The sequence below is a fragment of the Nicotiana tabacum genome, chromosome 11, assembly GCF_000715075.1.
Source record: "Nicotiana tabacum cultivar K326 chromosome 11, ASM71507v2, whole genome shotgun sequence".
Classification (NCBI taxonomy): Eukaryota; Viridiplantae; Streptophyta; class Magnoliopsida; order Solanales; family Solanaceae; genus Nicotiana; species Nicotiana tabacum.
Window position 1 is genome coordinate 24,878,203 of NC_134090.1, and position 15,513 is coordinate 24,893,715.

Sequence of the window (15,513 nt, forward strand, 5' to 3'; positions counted from 1 at the left end):
CATTCCTGATACTTACTGATCTTTTATTTGGGTTTGTTTTGTTTTGCATAGTTCTGGTGGTATTTTGCTCCAAGAATTTGGTATCGTTTTTGGAGGCCGTAAGCTAGAATTGTTGATTTTCATGCTTATAGTAAGGATGCATGTATGACTGAGAGCTGAATGTGGTGAAAATGGTAGTGACGGTAAGCGGAGGGGTAAGATAGGTTGTGGCTGATGAGATGGCATGTCACGAGGTATTCATGTCATCAAATTATAGAGCTATATGGGAATGAGTGTCTACCTTGGATAACTTTAACAAAAGAGAGATATATTTAAACCATTAAATTAATGTTGGGGGCACTTTTATACCAAAAGTATAACGGAGGATAAATGTGATCCTTTTCGCATAGTAAATGAGCATATTTGACCATTTCCCCTTTTTCCCCCCCTTTTTGGACACGCTCTCTTCTTATTCTCAATTTTGTAAAAAATAAAAAATTTAAACCCAAAACAAAAAAGGGGAAAAGATCTAAAGGTGTCCATGTCGTATTCAATTTGTCTTATAAATATCTTTTGTTAATTTATTAGCTCATAAAAATTCTCATTATTATTTTTTGTCCTAGTTTTACACAACCTTCTATATTGGTTGGAGGAGGCTTTTAGTTTAAAACTAAAGGTACAAATTTACCCTTGAATTATACGAACGGAAAATGGTCAAATATACCACTATACTATCAGAAAAGGTTTATATGTATCCCTTATTATACTTTGAGTCCAAATATATCCCTGTCGTTATACTATTAGTTCAAATATACCTTTTTTCCGTTAAGTTTATCCAAAGTAGACATTCAATCCTACGTGACACTAACATTTGATGAGGTGAATGCCACATGGCTTGCCATCTCAGCGCCCCTAACCCATTTTACCACTCTCTTCTATTTTTTTTCCACTACTAAAATTTCCTTTCCCTCCACCACTATTGCCACCATTACTGCTACCATGAAAAATATTGTATTTCAAATCTGTCTTTTATATATGGATTAGGGATGGTGAGGTGGCATGCCATGTGACATCCACCTCATCAAATATCAGCGCCACGTAGGAGTGGATTTCCACCTTGGACAAACTTAACGGAGGAGGGGTATATTTGAACCAATAGTATTACAACAAGGATATATTTGGACCTAAAGTATAACAAAGGGTATATTTAAACCTTTTCTCATAGTACAAGGATATATTTGGCCCTTTGTTGTTATAGGAAATAGCCTAGTTTTACATCGGTCAAATGTGCTAAAATAGCTTAAATACCCTCTTATTTCCTAACTGTTGAAGCTTTGAGACTAATTGATCTCTAGTCTTAATGTTTAGCACTAAGAATTAGCAAGTGACTCATTTTAATCCCACAAATTTTTAATTTTTCTTTTTATTATTCTCCTTCTCTTGCCCAATCCTCCAAAACCAAACTAATTGACAAAAAAAGATTAAGAAAGAGTGGCATAAAAGGCATTCTACAAAAAACTAGGACTACAACTCTAGTATTACAGACTGAACCTCTCAGTCACTCTTTGTTCTCCCTATACTACACTATACTATGGGTTATCGGCTTCATCATTATAATCCCATTTATTATTATAACCCTTTTCCTCGCCTCTTCTCTTTTCGCTACAATTTCAGGTAAATTCTTTTACATACACCTAATGTTTATCACTAGAATGTTAAACATACGAAATGCATGTAACCAATTTTTTCTTAAAATTGATGACACATTTTTACATAATTGTAAACAGAGTGTGGTGTTGCAGCCAGAGTGGTAAAAATCAGGCACAAATGGAGCAAGTAGTTGTTAATGGCTCTGAGTCACATTTAGTTGTAGTGGATAATCCTAATTTGTTGCAAAAGAAAATATCTGCAATTCGCCTTGCCGGTCCTGCAAAGCTCCAGGTTTTGTTCCCGTTTTTTTATTTTGTTGGGTGACGAATTTTAATTGAGAACAACGCAATGATTCATCTTCATTCCCAAATGGAGTGTTTTTCGCTCCTTTTAAGTAGTAAATATGTTATATTTAATTATTTTGAGACCGATATTACCTTCTAATATAGAGTAACAATACAAATTTAACATTTTTGATGGTTAATTAGATAGTTTAACAGCCAATCATTTGTTGAATTTGTGAAGATTCACCAGCAAAAGGATCGATAGTGCACATTTCGATTGTTGAAGGTTAAATGTGTTTAACCAAATAAAACAAGGACCAAATTCAGAATTTGTTGATCGTTCAGGGACTAAAAGTACAAATTCAATGACGTCTGAATTTAAGACATTGTTGTATTGCTTGTTAATCTGATCAATGCACTTTTTTATTTACTTGTATGATAAAATGTTTTCCCTTGAAGGAAGTTGTTATCTAAGGAGCATTGGTGTTAGTCTTGGGTATATATGTAGAACTTCCTCAATAACTTATTATTTTCACAGTTAAGGCTTCATTCTTTATCTTTTGTGTGAGGATCGAAGTAGTTTAACATTTCCTGCTTCTTGGCTGTGATGTTAAATTTGTGATTAGGTAAACTTGTAAGTGGTTAATTGAGCTTGTACTGACATTTACCAATCTCTAGGCCCTTATATAAACTACAAGGAAAGTGCGCATCTGAATATTGGTTGCTTGCAAGCAGGATATACTTTTAGAAGTGAAATCTAATAGGCTGGATTTGTATAAATCATGGCATGCTTCCTGAAAAGTTCTGTTATTGAGGATCAACTATAACCAGCTTTCCCAAGTTTCTATCTGATTTTTAACTTCTTTTAAGTGGTCAAAAAATTATTTAAGATTTGGTTAATCAAGGGCTACATGTGCCGAGCTCATTGCCTCTTGTACTTCCTGGACGTGCTTGCTTAATTGCACCTGGAAAGCGGAGGTTAGATCTGATATCAAAGTAAACACTTTTGTGGTCTTGAGTTTGAACTGATACTGTTTGTCGACTTGATCTTGGTACTGGTCCGTCTAGATCAAAGTAGGAGCGGGTAATTAGATAGGTAATTTTAATAGAATGGAGATGAAACACGAGGATGAGTTAGGGTGCATGACATACAATTATTAGTCCTGGTTATTCCAGCCTAGCGCTATATCAATCTTTTCTTGTGTGCTGTTTTAAAACCAAATTATGGATGTTAAATCTTTGTAGAATCTACTTGTCAGTTCCATATGGTTTGGCAGGACGCTATAGCGGTTGGCTCCGTGTTTTGTATGACCTAAGTCCAGAACCATGAGCATTTGTTAATGGACATTACTTCTCTTAGATACAGTCTCAAACATGTGTGTGTGCACATATCCATGCATATTTCACCTTGTTCTAATTGCTTTTTCCTTCTACGTACTAAACTATTTCAACATCCTAGGTAATTGCAGATTTCGATGCCACATTGACAAAGTACTGGATCAATGGTTGTCGAGGCCAAAGTATGTTATCCACTCCATACAACATTGTCCTATTATGATAGCTTGGCTGGAACAGACTGCATATTCAATAGCATACAATTCGATATATGCTCCTTAGGGCTTAGGTCACAAGTGAATGACTTCTCAAGAAAACAAATTTTGTAGGCAGTCATAATCTTTTACAGCAGGAGGATCCTGAGTACAATGTCAAGAGGCAGACGTTATATGATTATTATCATCCCTTAGAATTTGATCCGGCTATTCCCCTTGATGAGAAAGCCAAGCTCATGGTAGAGTGGTATGTGTCATGATTTTGTACTGCTATAATCGGATATACTATTGCATTTTCTTGAGTTTTTGACAAGTGAAATGTGAAATACATAAATTTGAAGTTTTTAAGGATAATATTAATATTCTTGTAGATTGTACGAGTACCATGGCCTGTGTTAATGTCCAACTTATTTTCTGCAGGTGGGAAAAAACACATGCTCTTCTCATTGAAGGAGGCCTTACATACAATGCAATTCAAAATTCCGTGGCTGAAGCCACAATTGCATTCCGAGATGGTGTAACTGAACTTTTTGAACTTTTAGAGGTACAGTATAGCCACTATCAGCTGTTGTTTTCTGAGACTTCTTGAGATGATGTTTGATGAATGTCAATGCAACATATATGATCCATTGGGATTTTCTCACGTGAATTGGAATTTCTATTAGAAAGAACTGATGGTTTAGTTCCACGAAGAGCTAAAGTATAGATAATAGGACCAATCTAAGATGTTAAGAACCTTTTAGGAAATGCCAAGATTATTTTTCTTTTCTTTCTGTTTTTGTTTTTTGTTTTTCGACCGTTGAAAGTCCTAGAATATCAGGCTTAACCACCATTCAAATTTTGTTTTAGAGAAAAAAAAATTGAATGCTCATGCCGAAGTTGTTAGTCAATTTATCCTAGAAAAGCTCTTCTCAGAAGAGTTTCCTTTTGACCTTATACTCTCTCCTATGATTGCTTCATAATGAGTTGGATCTGTTTGATATGCAGGAAAAAGGTGTCCCTGTACTTATATTCTCTGCAGGTTTAGCTGACATAATAGAGGAGGTTAGTTCTTCAGGCTTGTCAGTGGTCTTGATGCATAACAGGTGGATGCGATTGTGTCACATTTGTCCAATTTGGCTTTAGATACGATGTCTCTCATCTTTTTGGTTTGGCAGGTGCTGAAGCAGAAAGTTCATAGATCTTTCAAGAACGTTAGAATTGTCTCCAACAGGATGGTGTTTGACGAAAATGGTCGCCTACAGTCATTTAAAGGTATCACCTATCACCATTAGAGGTGTTCTTTTCGCTTGCTTTAAAGAGTGCTTTAAGCAGTTTCCACTGATGTTTTGATTCATAATAAATTTGCATGGGCTACCAAATTTTAGCTATTCCTCAAAGTTTGGGAATTGCCTTTAAGTTGTAAGTTTAAGCTTCAACGGAGGCATAAGCTGCTCTAGTTAGATAAAGAGTTTTATTTTCTTATATTCTGACAATATATAAAGAATATAAAGAATTTAAGCTATCAGGTTATTTAACGACCAACCACAGGCGATTTTCTGTAGTGTGGATTAGTAACTCAAAAAAGAGGGTAGTTAGTTGTTACTACGGATCAATTAGTCATTTATTTATATAAGACCTTATCAAAAAAATAAATATAAAATTGGTCTATATAAGTTAAATTCACTATTTAAAAGTAACACACTTGCATAAATGTAGAATGAAAGATACTTTGTCATTTATGTTTAGTAACATATCTTGAAACATCTGAGTTAACTTGTGAAAAATAGCTTTCTCCGTTTAATCTATATCAAATTCTTGAATATAGAGACATTTGAGTATAAAATTATAGTTCAAATTGTGGAAAGAGTAAGAAACTTGAATAATTTCATTCATATTTTTGAATGTCATATACATGGCTTTATATACAAGAAGAGGTTAGAAACAAAATCCCATAAAATCTAACAAAATCCCATAAAATCTGGGATTATATAAAATAAAATAAAACAAAGAATCAAAATTTGATATAGAAAGATCTTAGAGAATCAAAACTTGATATGGACAAATCTTGATATGAAGAATATCTTCTTGGAAATCCTCCATCATTCAACACTCCCCCTCAAGCTGGTGAATGGATATCTTCCATTCCTAGCTTGCTTATCAGGTCTTGAAACACATTGTTTGGCAGTCCTTTTGTTAAAACATCGGCCAATTGATTTTTTGTAGATACAAATGGTGTATAGATGAGTCCACTATCTAATTTCTCCTTAATGAAGTGTCTATCTACCTCAATATGCTTAGTGCGATCATGCTGTACAGGATTATGAGCTATACTTATTGCTGATTTATTGTTACAATATAGTCTCATATGTCCTTCCCATCTTATCTTCAAATCATCAAGGATTATCTTTAACCATAACAACTCACAAACTCTCATCGCCATAGATCTGAACTCGGATTCTGCACTTGATCTGGCCACCACATTCTGTTTTTTACTTCTCCAAGTCACAAGATTTCCTCCTAAAAAGGTACAGCATCCAGAAGTTGACCTTCGATCCATTAATGAACCAGCATAATCCGCATCAGTATAAGCCTCTAAAACCATGTCTCCTCCTCTTCTGTATAGTATTCCTTTTCCGAGGCTTCCTTTAAGATATTGTAGAATCCTGTTCGCCGCTTGGAGATGCATTTCTCTAGGGTCATGCATAAATTGGCTAACGACACTTACAGCAAAAACAATGTCTGGCCTTGTATGGGACAAGTAGATCAATTTCCTTACAAGCCTTTGATACGAGCCTTTATCTACCACAAAATCTTCTGGAGAATTACACAACCCATGATTATATTCAATTGGTGTGACAACTGATTTACATCCTAATTTTCCTGTTTCTTTCAACAAATCAAGCACATATTTTTGTTGGGAAATAAAGATTCCTTGTTTAGAATGTGCTACTTCAATTCCCAAAAAATACTTTAATTTTCCAAGATCTTTGATATCAAATTCCTTGAGTAAACAATTCTTCAAATTGTGTATCTCCTCTGAATCATCACCTGTTACTATGATATCATCTACATAGACTAGTAAAGCAGTTACCTTTCCTGTTTTTGAGTGCCTTATGAACAAGGTGTGGTCTCCTTGACTCTGCTGATAGCCTAGCTTGATCATAACCTTTGTAAATCTTCCAAACCATGCACGGGGTGATTGGTTTAGTCCATAGAGTGCCTTCTTCAGTCTACATACCATTCCCTTCTTGCTTTCAAAACCAGGTGGTACCTCCATATAGATCTCCTCATCTAAATCTCCATGTAGAAAAGCATTTTTAACATCAAATTGCTGTAGGTTCCAACTAAAAATCGCAGCCAATGACAATAAGATCCTCACTGTATTCATTTTTGCCACTGGGGCAAAAGTCTCCAAATAATCAATTCCATAGGTCTGTGTGTAACCCTTTGCTACCAAACGTGCTTTAAATCTTTCTATAGACCCATCGGACGTGTATTTCACGGTAAACACCCATCTACACCCTACCGACTTTTTCCCTTTTGGTAATTCCACCATTTCCCAAGTTTTATTCTTCTGCAATGCTTCCATTTCCACCTTCATAGCTTCTTCCCACCCTTTGTTGCCTAATGCTCCGGACAAATTTTTTGGAACAGGAATTGTGTGGAGGTTACTAAGAAAAGCTTTATGGCTTGGGGATAGGTTTTGACATGTCAAGGAAAGGCACAAAGGGTGTTGTGTGCAGGTTCTGGTTCCTTTTCTAAGTGCAATGGGAAGGTCAAGATCATTTGGTTGGCTATGATCTTCATGATCAGTTTGGTTTGGTGTTTCTAATGGTTCAGCAGGTTCAGGATAGGCATTAGGAGTAGGAACATGAGATAATTGTGGTTGAGTAGTTTGATCAGTTAGCCTCTTTCTTCTGGAATAAACCTGCAATGGTGGATTACTTTCTTGAATTCCTTTATCTATATCAAGATTAGAAGACTCAATAGGTTCATTAGGATTTAGAGACTCAGATGAGTTAAGAGATGGTGACTCAGGCAAGGACATAGATAAGGATTTGTCATGGCTAGGAATAGACAAATCAAGTAGTGATAAGTCTAGAGATCCTTTTCCATCCAATGACTCCCCCTGAATGTAAGAATTTTTAAAAAATAACTCACTTTCATCAAATATGACATCAGCTGAAACAAAAAACTTCGTGGTTGATGGTTGGTAACACTTATATCCTTTTTGAGTAGGAGAATATCCAATGAAAACACACTTAAGAGCATGTGGATCTAATTTGCCTCTATTCTGAGAATGAATGTGAACATAGGCAATACTCCTAAAGATTCTAGGAATCAATTTACTGGAATTTTCGAAATTCGGGAAGAAATTCCTAAGAGTATCAAGTGGGCTCTTAAAATTCAGAATTCTTGATGGTATTCTGTTACTAAGATATGCAGCAGTTAGGACAGCTTCCCCCCAATACTGATTTGGAACCCTTTTGTGAAACAATAGTGATCTAGTAATGTCAAAGTAACAAACCGTTTCTTCTCACCACTATCCCATTTTGTTGAGGAGTATTGACACATGAAGATTCGTGAATAATTCCCTCATTTTTGAAGAAAACAGAGAGGTTTTGATTGAAGTAGTCCTTGGCATTATCAGAACGGAATCTTTTAATTGTCACATCAAATTGGGTTTTAACCAGATAAAAAAAGGTAGGAAGAACGTGACTGACATCTGATTTTTGCTTTAACAAATAGATCCATGTTACTCTTGTACAATCATCAATGAATGACACAAACCATCTAGCACCGGAAATATTAGGAATGGAAGAGGGTCCCATACATCACTATGAATAAGAGAAAATGGAGTCTGACATCTTTTGTTGCTTATTGGAAAGGAAACACGTTTATGTTTTGCGATTTCACAATCTTCATAATGAAAAGACTCAACAACCAAATTTTTAAATAACGATGGAAACATTAGCTTGATTACATAAAAAGAAGGATGACCTAAGCGACGATGATAGAGCCAAACTCTCTCTTTATTGGACATAACAGATTCAAACAAGAATGAACTAGATAAGGAATTCTTAATTGTATCTCCACCATTGTGAAAATCCAGAAAATAAAGACCACCTTTCTCACTAGCACACCCAATCATCTCCTTCGTGTCCTGTTTCTGAAATGCACAATATGAAGAGAAAAAAGTTACTTTGCATTTGGAATCTTTGGTGACTTTGTGGACAGAAATGAGATTTGCAAATAACTTTGGGATATGAAGAACATTCTTAAGTATCAAAGACTTTCCCAGTTGTATGTCTCCTTGGCCAACTGCAGTAATAACTGAACCATCGGCTATAGTTATTTTTTTATAGCTAGGGCAAAGTGATTATGATATAAAGAGATGGGAGGAACAAGTCATATGATCAGTTGCCCCGGAATCAACCACCCACATTTGAGAAAATTTGTCTCTAACATTAGCAACAAAAGTGGAAGAAATACTTGCAACGGCCATTGAACAACTACCTGCCGAAGATGATATCTCCAGAGATTCCAGCAATGTCTTCAATTTCTCAATATCTTCTTTGTTGAATTCTGGGACTAATGGACTTTTTTTATCAACATGAGGGCTGCTAGCAATGTGTGCCTGCGTTCCATCAAAAGTATTTTTGGTTGGAGGTTTACCATTGAGTTTCCAACATCTCTCTCGTGTGCCGGTACTTTTTGCAGTAAGTGCAGTAAAGATTGTCCCTGTTGACAATCGGTTTGAATGAACTTGCGGGCTTGATAGTGCTCTCCAATTGTGAAACTCCAGATTCTTTTTTATTTGTCCCTGTCATAAGAACTGATCCTTCATTTATTTGAGTTTCAAGCATAACACTCCTCCGTCCTTCCTCTGTCCGTATAATGGCCATTGTCTCATTCAATGATGGCAGATCTTCTTTTCCTAAAATTTGCACTCGTACAGCATCAAACTCTGCATTTAGCCCTGCAAGAAAATCATAAATCCTTTCTTTTTCAATAAATCTTTTCAAAATTACAACATCGTCTGTGCAACGCATTTGAATGCATTGATAGTGATCCATCTCTTGCCATAACCCCTGTAAAGGGTTAGAATATTCAGTGGCAGATCGAGCTCCCTGTTTTGTTGCAGATAATTTTGTTTTTGTTTCATAGATCCTAGCAGCATCATGAACTTTATTGTATGCCTCCTTCACTGCATCCCAAATTTCCTTAGCAGTATTCAGAAACATAACAATATCACTAATTTCTGGAAGCATGAAGTTCCATAACCATGACATCACCATTGAATCATGTTCATCCCATGCATCAAACTTGGGGTCTTCTTTGGATGGTCTTGTACCGAGGAGATGTCCTAATTTTCCTTTACCTTTTAGAAAGGTACGAACAAGCTGAGACCATTTTAGATAATTTTTCCCATTCAACCGATAAGATGCTTGAATGTTTTGTAAATCTCCAGTTGAAACTGTAGAGCTATGCTCTACAGTGGCAGAAATATTTTCAGAGACTGGAGTATTCGCAATAGTACTCTCTTCGGACATGGTTTTCAAATGGTTTCAACCCTTGGGCGGAATAAAGAGGACAAATGTGATGAAAAGATGGATGAATGAAAAAAATCTGTCAGTAATAAGCCTAAGGCTCTGATACCATGTGGAAAGAGTAAGAAACTTGAATAATTTCATTCATATTTTTGAATGTCATATACATGACTTTATATACAAGAAGAGGTTAGAAACAAAATCCCATAAAATCTGGGATTATACAAAATAAAATAAAACAAAGAATCAAAATTTGATACGGAAAGATCTTAGAGAATCAAAACTTGATATGGACAAATCTTAGAGGATCAAATCTTGATATGGAGAATATCTTCTTGGAAATCCTCCATCATTCAACAAAAATATTAATAATAAACTGTTTTGACTCAAAACAAATGCCACGGTTATCCAAAAAATGCGGGTCGAACAGTCTAATTTTGGATTTTGGGATACATGAATATCTTTTAAAAATAAAACAGTCTAAATAAAGTACTACAGACCGACCTTCTTGAAGATTTAAAATATTTGAAGAAATATTTTAACTCTTTGTCAAGAAAAGTTCAGTAATTGTGTCATAAAAATTGGGATAAGGGTAGTAAAGTTCTCTCTTTAAGAATAAAATTTATTTGTTGCATCCTCACATTTTTTATGTTTTAATTTAATAAGATTAAAATATTAAATAGCTAAATTATTACAAAATGATGATATTCCAATATATTTCTCTATAATGACAATTATTTGATAGTTCTATCTGACTAAACCATGGTAGATAGAGTTATTCTGTGCTGGTAGGAAGCAGCAGGTAACTTGGTGGATTAGTGGAGGTGTGTACGAGTTGGCCTAGATACTAGAGTTTTTAAGAAATGAAAAAGGGAAGATAGTCCATACTCTTATACCGAATTACTAGAACACTATCTTTAGTTTATTTTGTACGTACAATTATTAAAACATAATTTCACCGACAAATAAACTTAAACCATTTATTATTATTATTTTTTTCCAATCAAATTGATAAAGAAGATATCAGTTGCAATTAAAATTTTGCTATTGTTACACTTGGTAGGGTAAGTGTAAATTTAGAGAGAGACTAGAGTCAGAGAGCTCTTAATTTGCCTTAAACCACATTACTCCAATATCACAATGAAATATGTCCAAATACAGTAGACTATACAGAGGATTCAAAATCAGAGACCTCATGTAGATTGGTACATTAAGGCATAGTTGATTAACTAATTTGATTGATTGAAACAAATAAGGACGAATTCTTTTATGATTCTTTTGAGTTTTATTTTTCCAAATAAATGCGAGTTTGTCCTCCATAGTTTTGGGCATTTATAAGGGTAATGTAAGTTTGGAAATCTAAATTCTGAAAACACATGAACACTAAAAGACTAAATCATTGAGATTCTTCTATGCAGTATAAATTAGTTTAGGAGTGGAGTTCAAGCCCTGTAACGAATTGATAAAGAAGATATCAGTTGCAATTAAGATATCAATTGATTAATATCTGATCATTGGCTGAACATCTCGATCCTAGTAGTTATCGTTAGATACTAAGCTTTTATACATATTTGGTCTGGAGAGGCATATCAAGCAAAGTAAATTGCATGGATATTTCTTGTATTGTTGGTCATTTATATCCTTTTTTTTCTAAAATTAAGAACACTAACTGAACCTGCAGGTAAGACAATCCATGTACTAAACAAGAATGAGCATGCACTTGACATGGCTGCACCACTTCACGATCACTGCGATGACCTGAATGGACTGGGTGATGAGAAATCTTCATTAAAGAAGAGAACTAATGTGCTACTTCTTGGTGACCACATTGGAGATTTGGGAATGTCAGACGGCTTGGACTATGAAACAAGAATATCTGTGGGATTTCTGTAAGTATCTCATCATGTCTTCTTATTCATCAATTTTGACAAAAAACTAACAGAGATATCAGAGAACAGAGAACATTCACTGCTCATAGAATGAATACATTGCCAATACCTCAAACCACTTAAATAAGCTAGAGAGAGAAGTAGAAAGTTTGAGAATGTGTGTGAGAGATGACCTCAAGTTGGTGCATGCGATAGCCAGGCTTATTGATTGTAATTATAATTGATGTAACCCCATAGTTAGAGAAATTAGGTGCTCACATCCCATAATCGAAGTAGGAAATGGTGTTCCACTATCAATGAAATTTGCAATCTTTTCCAGTCATAAGGCTTTGAGTTTTCCAAGATAAGCTTCCATTTTAGATTTCTTCACAGGGCAGGGGTAAGGCTGCAATGTTGTTGTTGTTAAGATCTCTTCAAATTTGTCAAATCATTAACAGTAAGATGAAATGGGAACATTTAGCCCAAGTCTCTAAATGGATAAAGCTGAAGTGAAGAACTTGCGACCACAAGAAAGACATTGGTGAGCATCAGTTCTCTCTGACACATTTTTTTATTCTCTGAAATCTTGAAGAGTTATATTTAGATGGTTGACAACTCCATGTCCTATGGTCGTTTTTCAATGGTAAAGAAAGGAATTACCCCGTTGCATGAAGTGCAGCCTACTCTTATGCAAGCATTAGTGGCTGTTTCCACGGCTCGAACCCATGACCTATAGGTCACACGGAGACATCTTTACCGTTGCTCCAGGCTCCCCTTCACTACTCAATAAAAGCATATGCAGCTTGGGTCCATACCATAAGTTCCAATATTGGTTTCAACTTTCTTGAGGATTAAACTCTTGACAGGCTAACCAACTTTTCTTCTCCTTATTTCAATCTGTGATGTTGTAATCAAGGGTGGAAGGGTACTTCAGCCTAATTTAGGCTTCAAACCATATTTTAATCTTTTCACAGGTCAACAAGCTTCCAAATTATACTATTCACTATTTTGGAAACAAGAGAAAATTATTAATCTGTGGATTTTGTAGAGTTCGTGATTATTAGGAGATTTTTCACTGACTGCCTGCTGAAGTTCGAATGGATATATTTTCCCCCAGTCTTTGACCTAATGGTTTGCCAAGATATTTTTGTACAGTTTTTGCGTTAAAATCTTTTGTGACGTTGTTTCTTCTTTGTCACTCAAAGAAAAAGAATATATATATATATTTTCATTAGGGGCTTTTGGTTTGACAATGCTTTTTAACATATTTGCAACTTCATTTAGGGCATGTGATAGAAAGTGCACTGAACTGACCTCCATGTCATTAAGGATGAGAAGGAGAAATAATTAACAAATTGCAGACTTGTTTCAGCTATACTTAACATTGGGTTAACAATACAGATCCTCAAAAGTTTTATCTTTTCTTGATAAGAGCTTTCCAGTTTCCATCTTCTATGACAATGCAAATGGTGAAAATCCCCTCTCTGTGCATAGAGCTAATAAAAATGGTGCGGAACTCAAAGCATAATGAAGTTTGCTCATATTGAGTTTCACAAAGCATGAGAACAAGACCAGATTTAAAGCTGTGTGACATTTTAGTCATGTTGATTTAATGTCTACTTGCCCTGCTCTTATCTTAGACCAAGTTGCATATGTGCTATAGTTGCTAAACTTACACGAGATTGTTGCAGGAATGACAAAGTGGAAAGCTCTCTAGAAAGCTACCGAAAAGCTTTTGACATTCTCTATCTGGTAAGAAATTCTTTGATGAACTATAAGTCTGATCATTCTCCTATTATAAATTGCTTGTCATTTCCCTAGTCCTATGTCTTCTTAAATTGTAGAATGATTCATCAATGCACGGAGTAGTCAAGCTCGCGTCTCATCTCTGTTCAACGGAAAGCGATTGAGTTGCAAACATTGCTCCTTGCAAGTCTCAATTTCCCTGTCTTGGATTGGCATAAAAGCACGAATGGCTGCTACATTTATCGTGTCAAGAAAATTTCCATTAAAGAGAATAGGAAGGGAAATTCATAGCAAATTTCTAATATCAACCTTCTGTTGTCACATGAAGATTTTAATGGTTTCTCATCTTTTACCTTATTATATTTTTACACCTTCGGGATTTTCTGTTGGAATAATAAGCTACAATTTTGTAGTTTTTTAGACATTGCACTACTTTTAGATGTTGGTTCCAAAAGAAACGAAAGGTTATATTTTTTTGTAACTGTATTGATAAATATTTCACTGTCTTGAGTTTATGTATTCATGTTTGCAAACTTTTTTTTTTCTTTTGGTATCTTTCGAATTTTTAAATATTGATTGTCGGAGATACATCATATTCGTAAAAATTGCACGAGGTGCCCTATTTGGTCGCTTCCATTTAATCTGTACCCACTTTTAATTTTTTTTAACTTGTACCCACTGTTTAAACAACTTAAGGCCTTTTTTCCTGTTTCTTCTTCTTCTTCTTCTTCGTTCTTCTTCTTCTGGTAACATGATTTTATATAGTGTTTGTAAACATATTTTAAGGTAGTTTATGATATTTTACAATAGTGAACTGTTGTGGCGCTTTATTTTTTACTATTGCTTAGGGTTTCTTCCTTTTCTTTTTCTTAATTACAAATTGGGTTTGTTAGATTTATTGTTGTTTTGACAAATTGACGATTGCGGTTTGTTCTTGATGATATTTGGAGGTTATGTTTCAAATTTGAGGTTATATGGGGTAGATTTAAGTATTAAATTATATATTGGATTGTTAAAATGCAAAGAGCAAATTTCTGTTTTTAGGCAATTTGCACTTCAAGCCCATTTGGCCATAAGTGTATGAAAACATTGGCTGCATTTCAGACCTTTTGGTTTTAAGTGCATCTGAAGTACAACTTTTCACTTCAAACTTATTGGCCTTAAGTGTAGGAAAACGTTTACACTTAGACCTTTTGGCCTTAAGTGTATCTGAAGTGCAATTTTTCACTTCAGACTTATTGGCCGTAAGTGCACGAAACCATTGGTTGCATTTCAGACCTATTTGGCCTTAAGTGCATCTGAAGTGCAATTTTTCACTTCAGACTTATTAGCCTTAAGTGAAGGAAACCGTTTGTTGCACTTCAGACCTTTTGGCCTTACATGCGTCTGAAGTGCAATTTTTCACTTCAGACTTATTGACCTTAAGTGCATGAAACATTGGTTGTACTTCAGACCTATTACGCCTTAAGTGCATCTGAAGTGCAATTTTTTCACTTCAAACTAATTTTTTTAACTTCAAACCCGATAAGTCTGAAGTTGATCGTAAAGTGGATAGGCTTGCAAATTTTTTGCAAAGTGAGTATAAGTTCAATTATGACCTCAAAACCGGGTATACATGCATAAACCCCGTAATATTCTCTTTAGGCTAATTATTCACATAGAGATAACTATACGGCCCATAACGTACTATATCTAGCGGAGTCCACGATAAGGTAAAGGCTCTCGGAATATGTGAAAATACATAAGGAACCAATTGGAAGAGGCTTGGGTGGGGATAATTAAGGGGAAAGTGACATTGTATAGCCGCTCTCAAAATTGTAGCTGAAAAGGTATATATATATATATATATATATATATACAGACACACACACACATTTTTATACATTATATACAAAAAATTATA

At 35.0% G+C, this 15,513-nt stretch overlaps 1 protein-coding gene across 3 annotated transcripts; it reads left to right on the plus strand.

The window, feature by feature from the left end:
- Window positions 1-1,494: 1,494 nt before the first annotated feature.
- LOC107802662 (uncharacterized) lies at window positions 1,495-14,129 on the plus strand. Of its 3 annotated transcripts, XR_001651863.2 has the most exons (11): window positions 1,495-1,653; window positions 1,767-1,920; window positions 3,373-3,433; window positions 3,578-3,710; window positions 3,884-4,007; window positions 4,451-4,507; window positions 4,621-4,717; window positions 11,678-11,885; window positions 12,323-12,405; window positions 13,556-13,616; window positions 13,709-13,785. XR_001651863.2 is itself a non-coding variant. In XM_016626199.2 (10 exons), exons 1-10 carry the CDS (start codon window positions 1,571-1,573, stop codon window positions 13,772-13,774), a joined length of 1,044 nt encoding a protein of 347 aa, XP_016481685.1. In that variant the 5' UTR covers window positions 1,495-1,570; the 3' UTR covers window positions 13,775-14,129. The 3 variants fall into 3 exon arrangements, 1 of the variants encoding a protein (XP_016481685.1); XR_012696473.1 differs by lacking the exon at window positions 13,709-13,785 and having other exon boundaries at window positions 12,258-12,405; window positions 13,556-13,621; XM_016626199.2 differs by lacking the exon at window positions 12,323-12,405 and having other exon boundaries at window positions 13,709-14,129.
- The last annotated feature ends 1,384 nt before the right edge of the window (window positions 14,130-15,513 follow it).